This window comes from Triticum dicoccoides, chromosome 6A (assembly GCF_002162155.2).
Source record: "Triticum dicoccoides isolate Atlit2015 ecotype Zavitan chromosome 6A, WEW_v2.0, whole genome shotgun sequence".
Classification (NCBI taxonomy): Eukaryota; Viridiplantae; Streptophyta; class Magnoliopsida; order Poales; family Poaceae; genus Triticum; species Triticum dicoccoides.
In genome coordinates, this window is record NC_041390.1 from 88,238,081 (window position 1) to 88,255,889 (window position 17,809).

The 17,809-nt window shown below is 43.9% G+C and overlaps 1 protein-coding gene across 1 annotated transcript; it reads left to right on the plus strand.

Moving 5' to 3' along the window:
* Positions 1–7,173: 7,173 nt before the first annotated feature.
* Positions 7,174–16,025, plus strand: LOC119315191 (L-arabinokinase-like). The gene is made up of 29 exons (XM_037589862.1): positions 7,174–7,434; positions 7,529–7,705; positions 7,806–7,889; positions 8,021–8,097; positions 8,810–8,876; positions 9,163–9,220; positions 9,317–9,384; positions 9,469–9,531; positions 9,695–9,748; positions 9,834–9,936; positions 10,025–10,134; positions 10,249–10,368; positions 10,815–10,871; positions 11,311–11,474; positions 11,577–11,736; positions 11,943–12,026; positions 12,537–12,656; positions 12,909–13,039; positions 13,119–13,200; positions 13,373–13,460; positions 13,629–13,672; positions 13,782–13,877; positions 13,976–14,052; positions 14,143–14,352; positions 14,447–14,612; positions 14,999–15,070; positions 15,182–15,388; positions 15,584–15,663; positions 15,846–16,025. The coding sequence occupies exons 1-29, from the start codon at positions 7,321–7,323 to the stop codon at positions 15,946–15,948; spliced, it is 3,036 nt and encodes a 1,011-aa protein (XP_037445759.1). The 5' UTR covers positions 7,174–7,320; the 3' UTR covers positions 15,949–16,025.
* The last annotated feature ends 1,784 nt before the right edge of the window (positions 16,026–17,809 follow it).

Below are 17,809 nucleotides of genomic sequence, written 5' to 3' on the forward strand. Positions count from 1 at the left end.
CGATCTCATGGTCTAAGGAAAAGATACTTTGACATTGGAAAACTCTAGCAAACGAACTATACGATCTTGTGCTATGTTTAGGATTGGGTCTTGTCCATCACATCATTCTCCCAATGATGTGATCTCGTTATCAATGACATCCAGTGTCCATAGTCAGGAAACCATGACTATCTGTTGATCAACGAGCTAGTCAACTAGAGGCTCACTAGGGACATGTTGGTGTCTGTTATTCACACATGTATTACGATTTCTGGATAACACAATTATAGCATGAATAAAGACAATTATCATGAACAAGGAAATATAATAATAATGCTTTTATTATTGCCTCTAGGGCATATTTCCAACAGCCTCATGGGTAAAATGACCAAGAATCCATTCTCAGGAACAATGGAGTGAGCAACCAACTTATTGGAAATCATACATACTCATGTGTGCGGTCCAATGAGTGTTGAGGCTCGCGGCGGCTATCGTTATGTTCTCACCTCACTGATGACTTGAGTAGATATGGGTATGTCTACTTAATGAAACACAAGTCTGAGACCTTTGAAAAGTTCAAGGAATTTCAGAGTGAGGTTGAGAATCAACGTGACAGAAAAATCAAGTTTTCGCGATCAGGTCGTGGGGGAGAATACTTGAGTCACGAATTTGGCACACACTTAAGGAAATGTGGAATAGTTTCATAACTCACGCCGCCTGGAACACCTCAGCGTAATGGTGTGTCCAAACGTTGTAATCGCACTCTATTGGATATGGTGCGATCTATGATGTCTCTTAACGATTTATCGCTGTCATTTTGGGGCTATGCTTTAGAGACTGCCGCATTCACTTTAAATAGGGCTCCGTCGAAATCCGTTGAGACGACACCGTATGAATTATGGTTTGGGAAGAAACCTAAGCTGTCGTTTCTAAAAGTTTGGGGATGCGATGCTTATGTCAAGAAACTTCAACCTGAAAAGCTCGAACCCAAGTCGGAAAAATGCGTCTTCATAGGATACCCTAAAGAATCTATTGGTTATACCTTCTACCTTAGATCCGAAGGCAAGATCTTTGTTGCCAAGAATGGATCCTTTCTAGAGAAAGAGTTTCTCTCGAAAGAAATAAGTGGGAGGAAAGTAGAACTTGATGAAGTATTACCTCTTGAACCGGAGAGTGGCGCGGCTCAAGAAATTATTCCTGAGGTGCCTGCACCGACTAGAGAGGAAGTTAATGATGATGATCATGAAACTTCAGATCAAGTTGCTACTGAACTTCGTAGGTCCACAAGGACACGTTCCGCACCAGAGTGGTACGGCAACCCTGACTTGGAAATCATGTTGTTAGACAACGGTGAACCTTCGAACTAAGAAGAAGCGATGGTGGGCCCGGATTCCGACAGATGGTTGGAAGCCATGAAATCCGAGATAGGATCCATGTATGAAAACGAAGTATGGACTTTGACTGACTTGCCCGATGATCGGCGAGCCATAGAAAATAAATGGATCTTTAAGAAGAAGACATGCGCGGATGGTAATGTGACCATCTATAAAGCTCGGCTAGTCGCTAAGGGTTATCGACAAGTTCAAGGGGTTGACTACGATGAGACTTTCTCACCCGTAGCGAAGCTGAAGTCTGTCCGAATCATGTTAGCAATCGTCGCATTCTATGATTATGAGATATGGCAAATGGACGTCAAAACGGCATTCCTTAATGGTTTCCTTAAGGAAGAATTGTATATGATGCAGCGGAAGGTTTTGTCGATCCTAAGAATGCTGCAAGGTGTGCAAGATCCAACGCTCGATCTATGGGCTGGTGCAAGCATCTCGGAGTTGGAACATTCGTTTTGATGAGATGATCAAAGCGTTTGGGTTTACGCAGACTTATGGAGAAGCCTGCGTTTATAAGAAAGTGAGTGGGAGCTCTGTAGCATTTCTCATATTGTATGTGGATGACATAATGTTGACGGGAAATGATATAAAATTCTTGAAAAGCATAAAGGCCTACTTGAACAAGTGTTTTCTTAGGCATCAAGATATATAGAGATAGATCGAGACACCTCATTGGTCTTTTATAGAGTACGTACCTTGACAAGATATTGAAGAAGTTCAATATGGATCAGTCAAAGAAGGGGTTCTTGCCTGTATTGCAAGGTACGAGATTGAGCACGGCTCAATGCCCGACCACGGCAGAAGATAGAGAAAAGATGAGTGTCGTCCCCTATGCCTCGGCCATAGGGTCTATCATGTATGCTATGATGTCTACCAGACCTGATATAAACCTTGCCGTAAGTTTTGTAGGAAGGTACCAAAGTAATCCCGGCATGGAACACTGGACAGCGGTCAAGAATATCTTGAAGTACCTGAAGAGGACTAAGGATATGTTTCTTGTTTATGGAGGTGACGAAGAGCTCGTCGTAAAGGGTTACGTCGATGCTAGCTTCGACACAGATCTGGATGACTCTAAGTCACAAACCGGATACGTGTATATTTTGAATGGTGGGGCAGTAAGCTGGTGCAGTTGCAAGCAAAGTGTTGTGGCGGGATCTACATGTGAAGCGGAGTACATGGAAGCCTCGGAGGCAGCACAAGAGGCAATCTGGGTGAAAGAGTTCATTACCGACCTAGGAGTCATACCCAATGCGTCGGGCCCGATGACTCTCTTCTGTGACAACACTGGAGCTATTCCCCTTGCCAAGGAGCCCAGGTTTCACAGGAAGACCAGGCATATCAAGCGTCGCTTCAACTCCATTCGTGAAAGTGTTCAAAATGGAGACATAGATATTTGTAAAGTACATGCGAACCTAACTGTGGCAGATCCGTTGACTAAACCTCTCCCTAGAGCAAAACATGATCAACACCAGAACTGCATGGGTGTTCGATTCATCACAATGTAACTAGACTATTGACTCTAGTGCAAGTGGGAGACTGTTGGAAATATGACCTAGAGGCAATAATAAAATGGTTATTATTATATTTCTTTGTTCATGATAATTGTCTATTGTTCATGCTACAATTGTGTTATCCGGAAATCGTAATACATGTGTGAATATATAGACCACAACACGTCCCTAGTGACCCTCTAGTTGACTAGCTCGTTGATCAAAAGATAGTCATGGTTTCCTGACTATGGACATTGGATGTCATTGATAACGGGATCACATCATTAGGAGAATGATGTGATGGACAAGACCCAATCCTAAGCATAGCTCAAAGATCGTGTAGTTTGTTTGCTATAGCTTTTCCGAATGTCAAGTATCATTTCCTTAGACCATGAGATTGTGCAACTCCCGGATACCGTGGGAGTGCTTTGGGTGTGCCAAACGTCACAACGTAACTGGGTGACTATAAAGGTACACTACAGGTATCTCCGAAAGTGTCTGTTGGGTTGGCACGAATCGAGACTGGGATTTGTCACTCCGTATGACAGAGAGGTATCTCTGGGCCCACTCGGTAATGCATCATCATAATGAGCTCAATGTGACCAAGTGGTTGATCATGGGATCATGCATTACGGTACGAGTAAAGTGACTTCCCGGTAACGAGATTGAATGAGGTATTGGGATACCGACGATCGAGTCTCGGGCAAGTAACGTACCGATTGACAAAGGGAATTGTATACGGGATTGATTGAATCCTCGATATCGTGGTTCATCCGATGAGATCATCGAGGAGCATGTGGGAGCCAACATGGGTATCCAGATCCCGCTGTTGGTTATTGACCGGAGAGCCATCTCGGTCATGTCTGGGTGTCTCCCGAACCCGTAGGGTCTACACACTTAAGGTTCGGTGATGCTAGGATTAGCATACGGTAACCCGAAAGTTGTTCGGAGTCCTGGATGATATCCCGTACGTCACGAGGAGTTTCGGAATGGTCAGGAGGTGAAGATTTATATATAGGAAGTCAAGTTTCGGCCATCGGGAAGGTTTCGGGGGTAATCGGTATTGTACCGGGACCACCAAAAGGGTCCCGGGGGTCCACCGGGTGGGGCCACCTATCCCGGAGGGCCCCATGGGCTGAAGTGGGAGGGGAACCAGCCCCTAGTGGGCTGGTGCGCCCCCCCCCATGGGCCTCCCCTGCGCCTAGGGTTGGAAACCCTAGGGGTGGGGGCGCCCCACTTGGCTTGGGGGGCACTCCACCCCCCTTGGGCGCCGCCCCCCTTGGAGATTCAATCTCCTAGGGATAGCGCCCCCCTTAGGGGTCCTATATATAGTGGGGGGAGGGAGGGCAGCCGCACCCTAGCCCCTGGCGCCTCCCTCTCCCTCCCGTGACACTCCTCCCTCTCCCTGAGCATGGCGAAGCCCTGCCGAGATCACCGTTGCTTCCACCACCACGCCGTCATGCTGCTGGATCTTCATCAACCTCTCCTTCCCCCTTGCTGGATCAAGTTGGAGGAGACGTCTTCCCAACCGTACGTGTGTTCAACGCGGAGGTGCCGTCCGTTCGGCGCTAGGTCATCGGTGATTTGGATCACGACGAATACGACTCCATCAACCCTGTTCTCTTGAACGCTTCCGCGCGCGATCTACAAGGGTATGTAGATGCACTTCCCTCTCCCTCGTTGCTAGATGACTCCATAGATTGATCTTGGTGATGCGTAGAAAATTTTAAAATCCTGCTACGTTCCCCAACAGTTTCGTACCCTACCATAATCTCTTCATTTGTTCTCCGCTATTAGTGACTTTGAAGTGACTCTTTGTTGCATGTTGAGGGATAGTTATATGATCCAATTATGTTATTATTGTTGAGGGAACTTGCACTAGTGAAAGTATGAACCCTAGGCCTTGTTTCCTAGCATTGCAATACCGTTTATGCTCACTTTTATCATTAGTTACCTTGCTGTTTTTATAATTTCAGATTACACAAACCTTTATCTACTATCCATATTGCACCTGTATCACCATCTCTTCGCCGAACTAGTGCGTCTATACAATTTACCATTGTATTGGGTGTGTTGGGGACACAAGAGACTCTTTGTTATTTGGTTGCAGGGTTGCTTGAGAGAGACCATCTTCATCCTACGCCTCCTACGGATTGATAAACCTTAGGTCATCCACTTGAGGGAAATTTGCTACTGTCCTACAAACCTCTGCACTTGGAGGCCCAATAACGTCTACAAGAAGAAGGTTGTGTAGTAGACATCAGGCCCCAGCCGGCGTCGTCGATGTAGAGCTTGCCACGGCAACTCTTCGTCATCCTGCCGATGGCGTATCCCTCGATCCTTGGGAAAGAGCCATTCAAGAACTCGAAACCACCATGCACTGGCCCCACGATGGGCGCCAACTATTGTGGTTTTGTCACGGCAGATGTCCTAGTGTGAGGGCTTAGTCGTGAGACCATTACAACCATGTGGTTAGCTTGTCGGGTTGATCGAAATTGAGAGATGCGGATTTACCCAGGTCCGGCCCCTCATGATCGAGGTAATAGCCTACTTCCTGCTTGTTGCTTATTGCTTTGGGATCAATTACAAGGGAGTGGATTCGCTTGGCCTAGCTATTGACCGATTGTCCCCTCCCCCTATCTGCCTCTGGGACTCACCTTTATATATAGGTCGAGGCCCAGAGCTTACAAGAGTTCGGGTCGTATTACGATCCATGACCAAGCATGCTTTTGACTTGTCTTGCTTCCTAAGTAAGGAACCTCCAGGCGGCTTACACTTTTGGGCCTTGAGTCGATGTCTTCGGATATTGGGCCGCAAGCCAGCCTACCCCATGGTGAGCCGCCCTGCTAGTCTTGTTCCTCAGCGCCACGACCTGTCTTGAGTCTTTCTCATCAGCTGCCACCTGGAAGACCCGGCCCAGTATGGCGGGTCATATCATGGGGTCATATCCCCAACAGTAAGTAAATTAATATGATTGAGCGACATATTCGGAAGGTGCGGCTAAGTATGACGTGGTGGGAAAAACTGACTGGATGAAAAAAAAATGATGGAGAACATGGTGGGAGGGGTAAACCTGTTGACCAAGACTTGTGCTACTAGCCACGGTGATACCACCACTTTAGATGCTCCCATAATACCAATTCAAATAATTCAAAGTTAAATGCTTAAAAAAATCTGAGAAAAATCAAGGATGTTCACAACACACGTGTCTACAATCTCTACAAATTTCATATCCAAACTCGATATACACACCGAGAAACAAAAAAAGGACAAATCCAGATGTAAATAGTGCAGTTTTTCACACTTTTTGTGGTTTTGTCTTTGCTGACACTATTCATGCTGAATTTGTCTTTTTTGTAGCACACCTGTTGTGAACGTCCATAATTCTTCTCATAATTTTTTGAAGCATTTAAATTTGAAATTGTTTTCAATTGGTATCGTGGAGCATCTAAGTGGTGGTATCACCTCATATATTCTCCCTATGAGTCCATCGTGTCTCTGTACTTGCCTGGACTGGTAGTCTTTGTTCGTATAAATCACACATATTTTCTATACATCTAGTTTTAAATCCCGGACGTCAATTTTTGCGGCTAACGAAGATTTGACGGATTAGGCAATTTAGCCTATGTGCAAGAACGTGGAATCTTGTTTGTTTTATGTTTTAATAATATAGTGTAAAATAGACATATGAGTCAATCTTTCCCCCCGCTAGAGCCCAAGGGATGGTCTCATTCTCCATACACTGCCACCCTTAACCTTATCTTGGTTGAAAGAAGTCTTTGGGCGACATGTTTGTCTTTTGACCAAGCGGTTCAGCGCAAGGAGGAGGAGGAAGAAGATGAAAGGCTATTAGTGACATGAACAAGGTTTACTTATATGTTCATGGGCCTGGCCCACCCATTTATATACTCAAGGCGAAGACGGCGATCTTAATTAACGGAGTCTCAGCCGCGCCCGAATCCCCAGTACCATTTCGATTTTCATTCTCTTTTGAACACACAAGTGCCCGTTGGGTGATAATGGGAGGGATATGCGGGAATCATTGCTGCAGATAAACCCATATCCTATCCTACTCCGCCCCTCCCTCCACGTCACTCTCATCATGGCTCAGATCAGAACTGAGATCGACTTCACAGTGCAGCGTTGCGTGCCCGTGACACGGACGAGTCCGTCACCCAGCAGAGCACAGCAGATCGCCGGAAGTGGATAAGCAATAGCGGCACAACAAACCGGGCACTAAAAGAGGGCCGGCCGCGGGACTCGGATAGAACCAAACGTCCACGCCCCGGACTCTCGCTCACTCCCCGTCCCACGGGAGGAGGATGAGATAGCCCCACGACTTACTATAAGAAGGCCCGATCAGCCGACCCAGTCTCCCAACAGTGAGTACACGCCAACGGACTGTGACACCACCGCAGTCACCGCCCGGAGCAGAGAAGGCAGGGAGGGATCGATCGCGGAGGATGGTGGCCCGGGGAAGCGGCGCGGAGGAGGCGCCGCCGCCGACGCAGCAGCGCCTCGTCTTCGCCTACTACATCACCGGCCACGGCTTCGGCCACGCCACCCGCGCCCTCGAGGTCCGCCTCTGTTTCCTCTCGGTGGGCGCGCGCGCGCCCCGACCTGCCCTGCCCTGGGATTTTGATGACGAATTTCCGTTCGATTTTCGCGCAGGTGGTGAGGCACCTGATCGGCGCGGGGCACGAGGTGCACGTGGTCACCGCCGCGCCGGAGTTCGTCTTCACCACCGAGATCGACTCCCCCAGCCTCCACATCCGCAGGGTCCTGCTCGACTGCGGCGCCGTGCAGGCCGACGCGCTCACCGTCGACCGACTCGCATCCCTCGAGAAGGTCCAACCCCAACCCGACCGGCCGTGTTGTTTCTCTTTAATATCCCCCCCTCGCCTTCTACTAGTTGATTGACTGATCGTACGGTGGCCGCGGAATGCAGTACCATCAGACGGCCGTGGTGCCCCGCGAGGCGATACTCAGGACTGAAGTGGAGTGGCTCCACTCAATCAAGGCCGACTTAGTGGTACTTATTTTTTTTCTCCTCCGGCGACTCCTGCCAGTTTACTTTTACTGTTATATGATATCTGAAATCTCCATGAACGCTGCCATGCAGCATCTGAATTCAGAGTTATATTGTCTGTTGACCATGGGCAGGTTTCGGATGTTGTCCCGGTGGCGTGCAGGGCGGCTGCAGATGCTGGCATTCGCTCCGTGTGTGTCACGAATTTCAGGTGAGTTGTTCCTCTGCTTGCTTCGTTCCAAGTGTTGCGAATGCCATGAGGCTGTACAAACGGCCGAGCCAGTTGTCACTTAGGTTGAGTATTTTAGGGAATCAGTGTTTACTTACTTACTGTAGTCAACTCAACTAATTTATGTCTACTTTCTGCTGCTAACATCTTGATGGCATGGCACATACATACTGATGCATTTTCTGTAACTTCTTGATGATCTCTGTATAAATTGTTATCTGGTATATTTAAGCCACAAAATTCTGCAGCTGTGTGTAATGCTAACAAATACCATATAGTTATAAAAAAAACAATACCTTATAATTCAATTACTCCCTCTGTTCACAAATATAAGATGTTTTAACTTTTTCCTGAATCAGATGTATATAAGCATGATTTAGTGTGTTTGTTCACTTATTTCAGTCCGAATGTAGTCCATATTGAAGTACTCCCTCCGTCCCAAAATTCTTGTCTTAGATTTGTCTAGATACGGGTGTATCGTCATACATCCGTATCTAGACAAATTTAAGACACATCCGTCTCTAGACAAATCTAAGACAAGAATTTTGGGACAGAGGTAAGATTTGTTAACGGAGGGAGTAGCTTTTATCTGGAACTGACAGGCAGTATGCAAATAATTGTTTTACAATTTTTCATAGCCATCTTATTTGGACTTCCATACAAAAATGCCCTGATCTTTATCTCCAATTTGCAGTTGGGACTTCATTTATGCAGAGTACGTTGTAGCAGCTGGAAATCATCATCGCTCAATTGTGTGGCAGGTGCCCTGCTTGCAGACTTAGTTCCTTATTGTAGCACTTGCTGGCATGCTAAATTCAAGTTTAAAAGTTTTCTACCTTTAGGATAAATCTTCTATATATGCTGGTTTGTTATTAAATGCAGTGTTAATTAGTTGGCTGGCACTAAGTTCTAAAAGCATCCTCCTTCCAGAGCTGAAACCGACATCTGTATTTTTCCTTAATATTGGCCATTCACAGTGTACATATGCAAGCTGCGATTTATTACGTTTGTTTAATAACCATGTGCACCTGTTGACAATAACTGTAGATAGCAGAGGATTACTCACATTGTGAGTTCTTACTACGACTCCCTGGATACTGCCCTAGTATGTCCCCCTGACTGAGTGATAATATTTCCAAAGATCTTAAATATTGGCTTGCACTTCTCATGAATAAGAAGTGATTAATTTTATCTTCTACAGTGCCTGCTTTCCGTGACGTTATTGATGTGCCTCTTGTGGTGAGAAGATTACACAAATCTCGATCCGAGGTCTGTATGATTCTGCTTGAGAATGTTACTCTATAAACTAATCCATATTATTTGTGTCTAACTTCTATAATTTTCATATATCAGGTGAGAAAGGAACTAGGGATTGCAGAGGATGTTAAGGTGGTCATTTTCAACTTTGGAGGACAGGTGGGCCAGTAACTAAGGACTTTTTTCTTATATATGAATGCTTACTTCATTTCAATAAATTAACTGATGTCAGCTAATTACACATATCTGTTAAAATTTGATCTTTGTTTTTTATACTAGTTCAATGTTAATGTCATTATGATGATACTACTCTATTCTCCAGCCGGCAGGATGGAAACTGAAGAAAGAGTGGTTGCCTGATGGTTGGCTTTGTTTGGTACAGTTTGTTTGACGACAATTTATTTACTTCCTTTCAGTTCCTTGCCAACCTTTCTGACTAAAATTATGCTATTTTCTGACAGGTATGTGGTGCATCTGATACTCAAGAGCTTCCTCCAAATTATGTCAAGCTCGCAAAGGATGCGTACACACCTGATTTAATGGCAGCATCTGACTGCATGCTTGGTAAACACAATGTTATACACATTGGTGTTATTTTCTCTGTTTTTCTTTTTCTTGCCCGACACATAACAATTGTGGCTCTCTCATGTAGGGAAAATTGGATATGGTACCGTGAGTGAGGCTTTGGCGTACAAGCTGCCATTTGTATTTGTTCGTAGGGATTATTTCAATGAAGAGCCTTTTCTGCGGAATATGCTTGAGGTTAAAACATCTCTGAGCATCACCTTACATAAATGGCATTTCAGGCTATATAAGACTGTCATTCAAGTACCATGACACACTGTCTTGTATCCTCTTTTGTCCCTTAAAAAACAGCATTATCAATGTGGCATTGAGATGATACGGAGGGATTTACTTACTGGACATTGGAAACCTTATCTGCTACGCGCTTTAACACTTAAGCCCTGCTATGATCGTCCAATAAATGGTGGCGAGGTAATCTACTTTCCGCTCCCAGGTGCAATATTTGTGAATGTTATTCGCCAACTCAATTAGAAATCATGTTGATGATTATATTTGCACAGAACAACCAGGGACAGTTTGGTTTTAAATATAAGAAGCATTTAAATAGCTTGCAGAATCAGTTCTTCCAAAAAAATCAGGAGGCAGCAACTTAGGCCGTGTTCGGCAGCCCTCCGCTCCGCGGCTCTGCTCCTGGAGCGGCCGGAGCAGAGCAGCCTGTAGTGCATTTTTGTGAAGTTGTAAAACTGGCGCTCCGTCAGCTCCCGTATTATAGGGAGTTGGAGAGCTGCCGAACAAGGCCTTAATATCCCATTTCCTTTTTTCCTTGGAAAAAGATATAACGTGTTTGCAGCACAGTCCACTTTATGAGATTGCATTGTGAACGCCCTTTCATTCTAAGCTTTTATTTCTTCGTTCAGGTGGCTGCACATATCCTCCAGGATACTGCTGTCGGGAAGAAGTATATTTCCGGCAAGGTGAGTGACTGCACATATAATAATGCTGAGTATGATCATTGGGCTTATTTTACCTTCTGTTGTACCTTGATTTTCGTATCGACTCAGTCTTCTGATTTATTTTCATGTTGTTATGAAGCCATAGTTTTGCTTTATTTATCTCCAAATAGTGTTATACTAAAAAATTCTTGCTTTCACTTCATATAAGTAATCTGTATATAACAAAAGAAAACTATCATTGCTTGTCCCAATACTTGTTAAAAGGAGATCTACTCTAGAAGTGTAAGAGAAAATTTGTGTGTGAAATTAAGGACTTATCATGCAACTTTTCATGTAGTTGATAACTGCTAAGTTGGAATAAGTGTTTGCTGCTTTGGAAATTTTAAACTATAAACTTTTGTTAAAAAAATTCACATCTTTTGCCCTTATTTAATAAACTTTTTTGATTGTGCAATTTCAGTTGAGTGGGGCAAGACGATTACGTGATGCCATAGTGCTAGGATACCAACTACAGAGGGCTCCCGGGAGAGATGTAGGAATCCCTGAATGGTATTCTCTCTCCGAGAAAGAAATCGGTGTTCGCCCAGCACCCGCGTCTCGTCGGATTAATGGAAGTGCAGAATCGTAAGTTCACATTTCCTTTCTTTTTTCCTTCATACCATTTGCCATTTCTCCAACAGCGTACGCTGTTATGTTCCCGTTTATTTACCTTTACCTTTTTGTCAGATCTTTTGAGGACTTCGAGATTCTCCATGGAGACATGCAAGGATTAACCGATACTATGGCTTTCCTGACAAGTTTATCTGGGCTTGTTGGAAACGATCCGAGGATCCCTGAGAAGCAATCCCGAGAAAGGACTGCTGCTTCTGTACTCTTTGACTTGGAGGTATGCAGTTCTGCATTTTCCAGTCCCTGAATAGTGAATTATGTAATCTGTCCCAGGTTCTGCTTCTTTTCCCTATACTAGACTAGATAATGCAAAAGTTACAACCATGTCTGATGACACACCCTTCATTTTCTTGATACTTGAGGAAAATATTTTGTCAAATGATATTCGTATGCAGTGTTAATTAGTGATTTGTTCTGTTGCAGGAGGATATATATGTTGCAAGAGCACCTGGACGATTGGATGTCATGGGTGGCATTGCAGATTATTCAGGAAGTCTTGTACTACAGGTAATTCTGAAATAGTTTTGTTCTTGTGCTCTGCTTGCATGTCAATTCTACGAAAATAGTAAACTCAATTTTCAGTATGTACAGATTACAGATTCTTCCATTATGTGTTTACTTTGCTTTTAGTTTGTTTCTCCTCCTATGTGTCGCTTCATCATAGGGTTTATCCTGGACTCCTGTGTGCATTGTGAAAGGATGTGCTTACATTTACTATCTCAAAATGCACACGCCTTGCATAGTGATTGATTATTTTTTATTAGATGGTGATTAGTTTAGTGGGTTGTTAGTATTTCTAATATAGGTGTTAGGAAACATTTTGAGGCTCTGTCCTCCTCCTCCAAAATGAATGGGTTATAGCAAGGATTGATTATCTTACTTGATACTTTATCAGCATTCTACTTTTCTTTACAAATACCACCTTAGGAAATTGGTCTATTCAGTTTACTTAAGTAAAATGGAAGAGTGTTAGTTTTTTGGCATTTCTGATTGACGTTGTGGTTGTCCAATTACCAGATGCCCATTCGAGAGGCCTGTCATGTTGCTATTCAGAGAAGCGATCCTGTCAAGCAGAAGCTATGGAAGCATACTCAGGCTAGGCAGCTAGCAAATGGAGCAGTGCCGATTTTGCAAATTGTATGTATAATTAAATCTCCAAGCTTCTTTATCTTCTTATCTTGCACATAGTCATGCGTTCCAACAGGTTTTTTTTTCACCTTTCATTTCTTGCATTGTCCACTGGATAACTAAAAAAATGCAGCATGTTAAGTTTCATTTTTCTTGTTCTTCTGACATTCTCTTTCACAGAGAGCAGCCAGCCAGAGTAGATGCGACATGTTAAGTTGAATGTGTAATATGCTCATTTTGGACAACTGAATGTTTGTGCAGGTATCATTTGGCTCTGAATTGAGTAACCGGGCACCAACATTCGATATGGACCTGTCTGATTTTATGGATGGTGACAAACCAATATCGTATGAAAAGGCCAAAGAATATTTCTCCCAGGATCCATCTCAAAAGTAAGAAAAATGCTTTTCTTTCCTGTCTAAGTGATAACATGGCATTTGCATTCTTATTGAAAAAACTGTTCTATCTCAGATGGGCTGCCTATGTTGCTGGAACAGTTCTTGTGTTGATGACTGAACTAGGTGTTCAATTCACAGACAGCATGAGCATTTTGGTGGGTATTGACCCTTTCTTCTAAGTTTCATCAAAACTCTTGTCATGGTTTAAAATATGTAACAGTTCATCTATTTCCCACCTTGCTCAAATTGGGGAGGTGTGCTTTAAGAATTCATCAACAAAGGACTGCTTGTATGCTCACCTTTTGATATTCTTGTTTGGATTATCAGGTTTCTTCTTCTGTTCCTGAAGGCAAAGGTGTCTCATCTTCTGCATCAGTGGAGGTTGCTACAATGTCTGCTATTGCCGCAGTCTATGGTTAGTACATTGATTACATCGATGCATGTTGCTTGTACGAAAATCTAATAGAATGGTTCTTGTTTTAGTTAATATTATTTGAACTCCCTACTTCGTCTGCAGCTACTGGTGCGCAATCAACTAACTGAACATACTAAATTGTAACCCATGTGTTTTTCTTTGCTGTAGGTTTAAATATTGCTCCAAGGGATCTTGCTATACTCTGTCAAAAGGTACGGTATTTGTAAAGATAAAGTTACCCCTTGATGGGTTCAAACTGTGTTGCAATCATCACTTCATCTTCTGTTCAAGTTATTCATCCATTGGTGAACAATTATGCAGGTTGAGAATCACATTGTTGGAGCTCCTTGTGGTGTAATGGACCAAATGACATCTGCTTGCGGAGAAGCCAACAAACTTCTGGCTATGGTTTGCCAGGTTAGTGAGGGTTATCGTGTTCCAATAGCTGGTTGATACAATCATTCATCCAGTCCAGCTCTGTGATCTTTGTATTTATTTTGTCAACTTCCGTGCAGCCTGCTGAAGTGAAAGAATTGGTCAGCATTCCAACTCATATACGATTTTGGGGTCTGGACTCTGGGATACGACATAGGTAGATCTTGTCCTGATTGTGCCTAGTGTACTTCTGAGATGATTTCAGTAATGAACTGAAGCTAATTGCACTCTCTTTTGTGTTGTGTAGTGTTGGTGGGACTGATTATGGATCTGTGAGGGTAGGCACATATATGGGACGCAAGATGATTAAGTGTGCTGCATCTGACCTAATTTCTCAATCCTTTCCGTCTGCTCCTACGCAATCATGCGACGCTTCTGAAGAATATGAAAAATATGGTGTGGATCTTCTGAAATCTGAAGCTTCACTGCAGTATCTATGCAACCTACCACCTCATAGGTCTGATTTACATTACTGAAATTGGCGAAGACTTGTGATTCTGCATTGCGTTTTCCTTGTCGCTTAGATTCACATGCTAATTCTTCTACTACAGATATGAAGCTGCCTATGCAAGAGATATTCCTGAGTTCATTACTGGGGATGAATTTAAGGAGAAATATGGAGATCACAACGATGCAGTAACAGTTATTGACCCAAAAAGATCTTACAGTGTGAAGGCTCCTACTAGACATCCCATATACGAGAACTTCCGTGTTGAGGTTTAGTATCTTGAACCTTATTGCCAATTCTTCTGCATAATAGTTGATGAAAACTTGCAGGATTTTTAGTTTTTTGTTTTCTTTCCATTTTCATGTGTTTACCAATTTTATACTCCCTCCGTCTCATTAGCTGTTGCTGAAATTGATGTATCTAGACAACTAATATGAGACAGAGGAAACATAGCTTACCAATTATTTTAGAGCTCTGAGCTCAAAAGCATTTAAAAAGCTTGTTTTCCCATACAAGCTGCACACAGAGAGGCATTTGGTTTTATCTTAAGCTAGATAGCGTAAAAAAAAGCTTAGATAAAACCTGCAATTATATTATGCTTTCGCAAACAGCTTTAAGATTTTCTTTTTAAAAATATATATCATCTGCTATGTAGGCCTTCAAAGCATTGTTAACAGCAGCCAAAACAGATGAGCAACTTTCAGCCCTTGGAGAACTTATGTATCAGGTAAATTTCATGCACTCTGACACTTGGTTATCAATCTATGTGCTTCTGTATTATTTTAAATTCAGAAATTGTGGCATACTGTTGACCCTCTTGTTTTCTCCTTGATGGCAGTGCCATTACAGCTACAATGCTTGCGGGCTTGGTTCTGATGGGACTGATAGGCTGGTGAATCTAGTACAAGAAATCCAGCACAGAAAGACCACCTCGCAACATGAAGGCCCGAGTCTATTTGGTGCAAAGATCACTGGTGGAGGTTCTGGTGGTTCAGTTTGTGTTATTGGGAAAAATAGCCTGAAAAGTAGTGAAGAGATTTTCGAGGTAATTGTCCATGTATGTTTTTGTATTAGTGAACACCCCGAATTCTCTAATTGTAAGCACGTCAATTACAACCATACTACTAACTCTCCTCTGATTTCTCATCACAAAAGATAGATAAATCTTGAATCCTTCCCCAAAGGATATCACAATTCACCATAGCATGAATACTAACTCATACTTGTTGGACCCTTTCAGATCCAGAAAAGATACAAAGCAGCCACCGGTTACCTACCAATTGTCTTCGAGGGTTCGTCTCCCGGCGCGGGCAAATTCGGGTACCTGAAGATCCGATGGCGGTCGGCATAAGTACCGCCTGACTTCCAACATTCGTCAAGACAAGAACATCGATACAAGTTGTTCATATCGAACAACATGGCACTTCATTCCACCAGTAGATTAAACATAGTAGTGTAGTAGTGGTACACAATAATGTCAACAATCTGGTGCAAACTTGCAGAGCAAGTGCCGCTGTTGAATCTGTAAAGGATGCTTCTGATCAAATCCAGTTTGTCACTAGGCAAATTAGATACGAACATGTGATTGGTCCTGGAACTTTGTAGGTTGTTCTGCCCATGGCTACGCGCAGATATTGCCGAATAAAAATGCCAAGATTGCAAGCATGTGTTGGTTTGGCATATATACTTGAAACACATTGTCGAATTTGCCACACCGCACCAGGTTGCGTAATGCGTCTGATCTGAAGGCAGAATCTGACTGTCATCTTTTGTCACAGGTTGCTGCATGTTAGCACAACAGTGCATTTGGTCAGAGATTGTTGAATGTACTCTCTGGATCAGCCAGCCATTTGCGATGGCCACGGGCCATCTACCGACTTCGACTATTCCGAGGCCGCCATCAAGGGCCACTCCCCCTGGCTCCTTGCAGTTGCGGCGACAATAGCTTGGTTATCAAGCACACACCATCACAGCAAAGGGGCTCTGCTTCAGCTGGCAAGTTGGCGACCCGGGAGAGGCCCGAACATGCAGGCGCGGCCTGAGCCCGATCATGAACAGGGTTCAGCGAGTGGTCTGGAACGATCACCCGGCAGAAATCGCAGTAAGAAATCGCTGTTTGGAGAAGTTGACGGCGCAAGTGCCTGACAGAAGATGCTATATTCCCTGTTGCAAAAACATGACATTTTGGACATGGACATGGACGACGTGTTTTCGAACACGCACACGCAACTTTGACCGTCGCCCTTTCATATTCATATGAATATGCAACTTCCAGACACAGCAGCCTCGTCTATTTCTGTGTGTCGGCAGTATCTATCTATCCATACATCGCCGTTGATTTCTGCTCCGGCGTTCTGGCAAAAATGTTCCGAACAACCTTCCGATTGGATATCCCTTTCGCAGGACAAAAGTTTTCGATTGAATTTCTCTTTCGGTGGGTCCAAACTGACCCAGAAACTTCATCAAAGAAGGGGCGGGCGAGCAGGCCCACTCTGCTCCTGTGCAGATGCACTGTTTGTTGTTGTGCCTTTGGGGGCTGAGGCTGTGGCGATTGGCTGGGCCATGTGTTTTGATTGGCCCTGAGCCAGCCTACCCATGCACTGTCCATCTCAGGAAAACCTTCCAAACCACCAACTAGAGCGCCTGCTGCCAGGCTTTAAATCAGACTATATGTAGGGTTTTTTCTAATAATTAGAGCACGAGATAAGGAGGAAGATAATGCCATGCAAACCACAAGTTATGTCTTCCAATGGAAACATATTAGGTGCAGTGCCAGTGTCACCTCAGCACATATTCTGGTCAGATGCATGCACTTGGTTGGACCTGAGGCACCAAAGGGGGTTGAACTTGAACAATGGATCTAAGCTTCTGGCCTCCATTGTGATCCTTGCACTGTTGCTACCTCTTCAATGCTAGATTTGGCTGTTCTTTTCTTCCTTCCACATCTAGTTCCAAGATCTAGTGGTGTACTCACCTTGACTTCCGACATAGTAGTGTATACTTAAAATATTTTTCATAATCTTCAACGTGAGGCTTTGGATATGTTTTCCTTGTCATGCTATCTGGACTTTGCATATTAGGGTAGTATTTTAAGAATTTGCGTGATCTTGTTAAACTATTTTCTCATAAAAGCAATTACAAGTTTTAAAGTGGTTGGGCTTTTTTAGAACTATTCGTTGATGTCGATCTAACGGCAGACAAATACGAAGTACTGGGTAGTACTCCGATGAAAGTACGCGAAAGTACTAAAACGAGTGGGGCCGGTACTCGTGACAAGGTGGGGACGCGTTTTAATCTAGGGGCAGTTTAGTCCTAGGAAAATTTGCACACGCCGCCCCTCTCGTCGAATGCATAACCGCCGCCATGGTGCTACACATCCACAATTACTCATCGGCGGCCATCTCCTCCCTCTCCTCCAAGTCCACCGCAGTCATCTCCTCCTTCTTGCCGCTGCAACTTCGCTCCA

Bases quoted from the DNA above. Each gene is read 5' to 3' on its own strand.
- LOC119315191 (XM_037589862.1), top strand. From the start codon at position 7,321: ATGGTGGCCCGGGGAAGCGGCGCGGAGGAGGCGCCGCCGCCGACGCAG. The intron at 9,532-9,694 runs GTGGGCCAGTAA...TCTATTCTCCAG, and splicing joins TTTTCAACTTTGGAGGACAG to CCGGCAGGATGGAAACTGAA. The intron at 10,135-10,248 runs GTTAAAACATCT...CTTAAAAAACAG, and splicing joins TTCTGCGGAATATGCTTGAG to CATTATCAATGTGGCATTGA.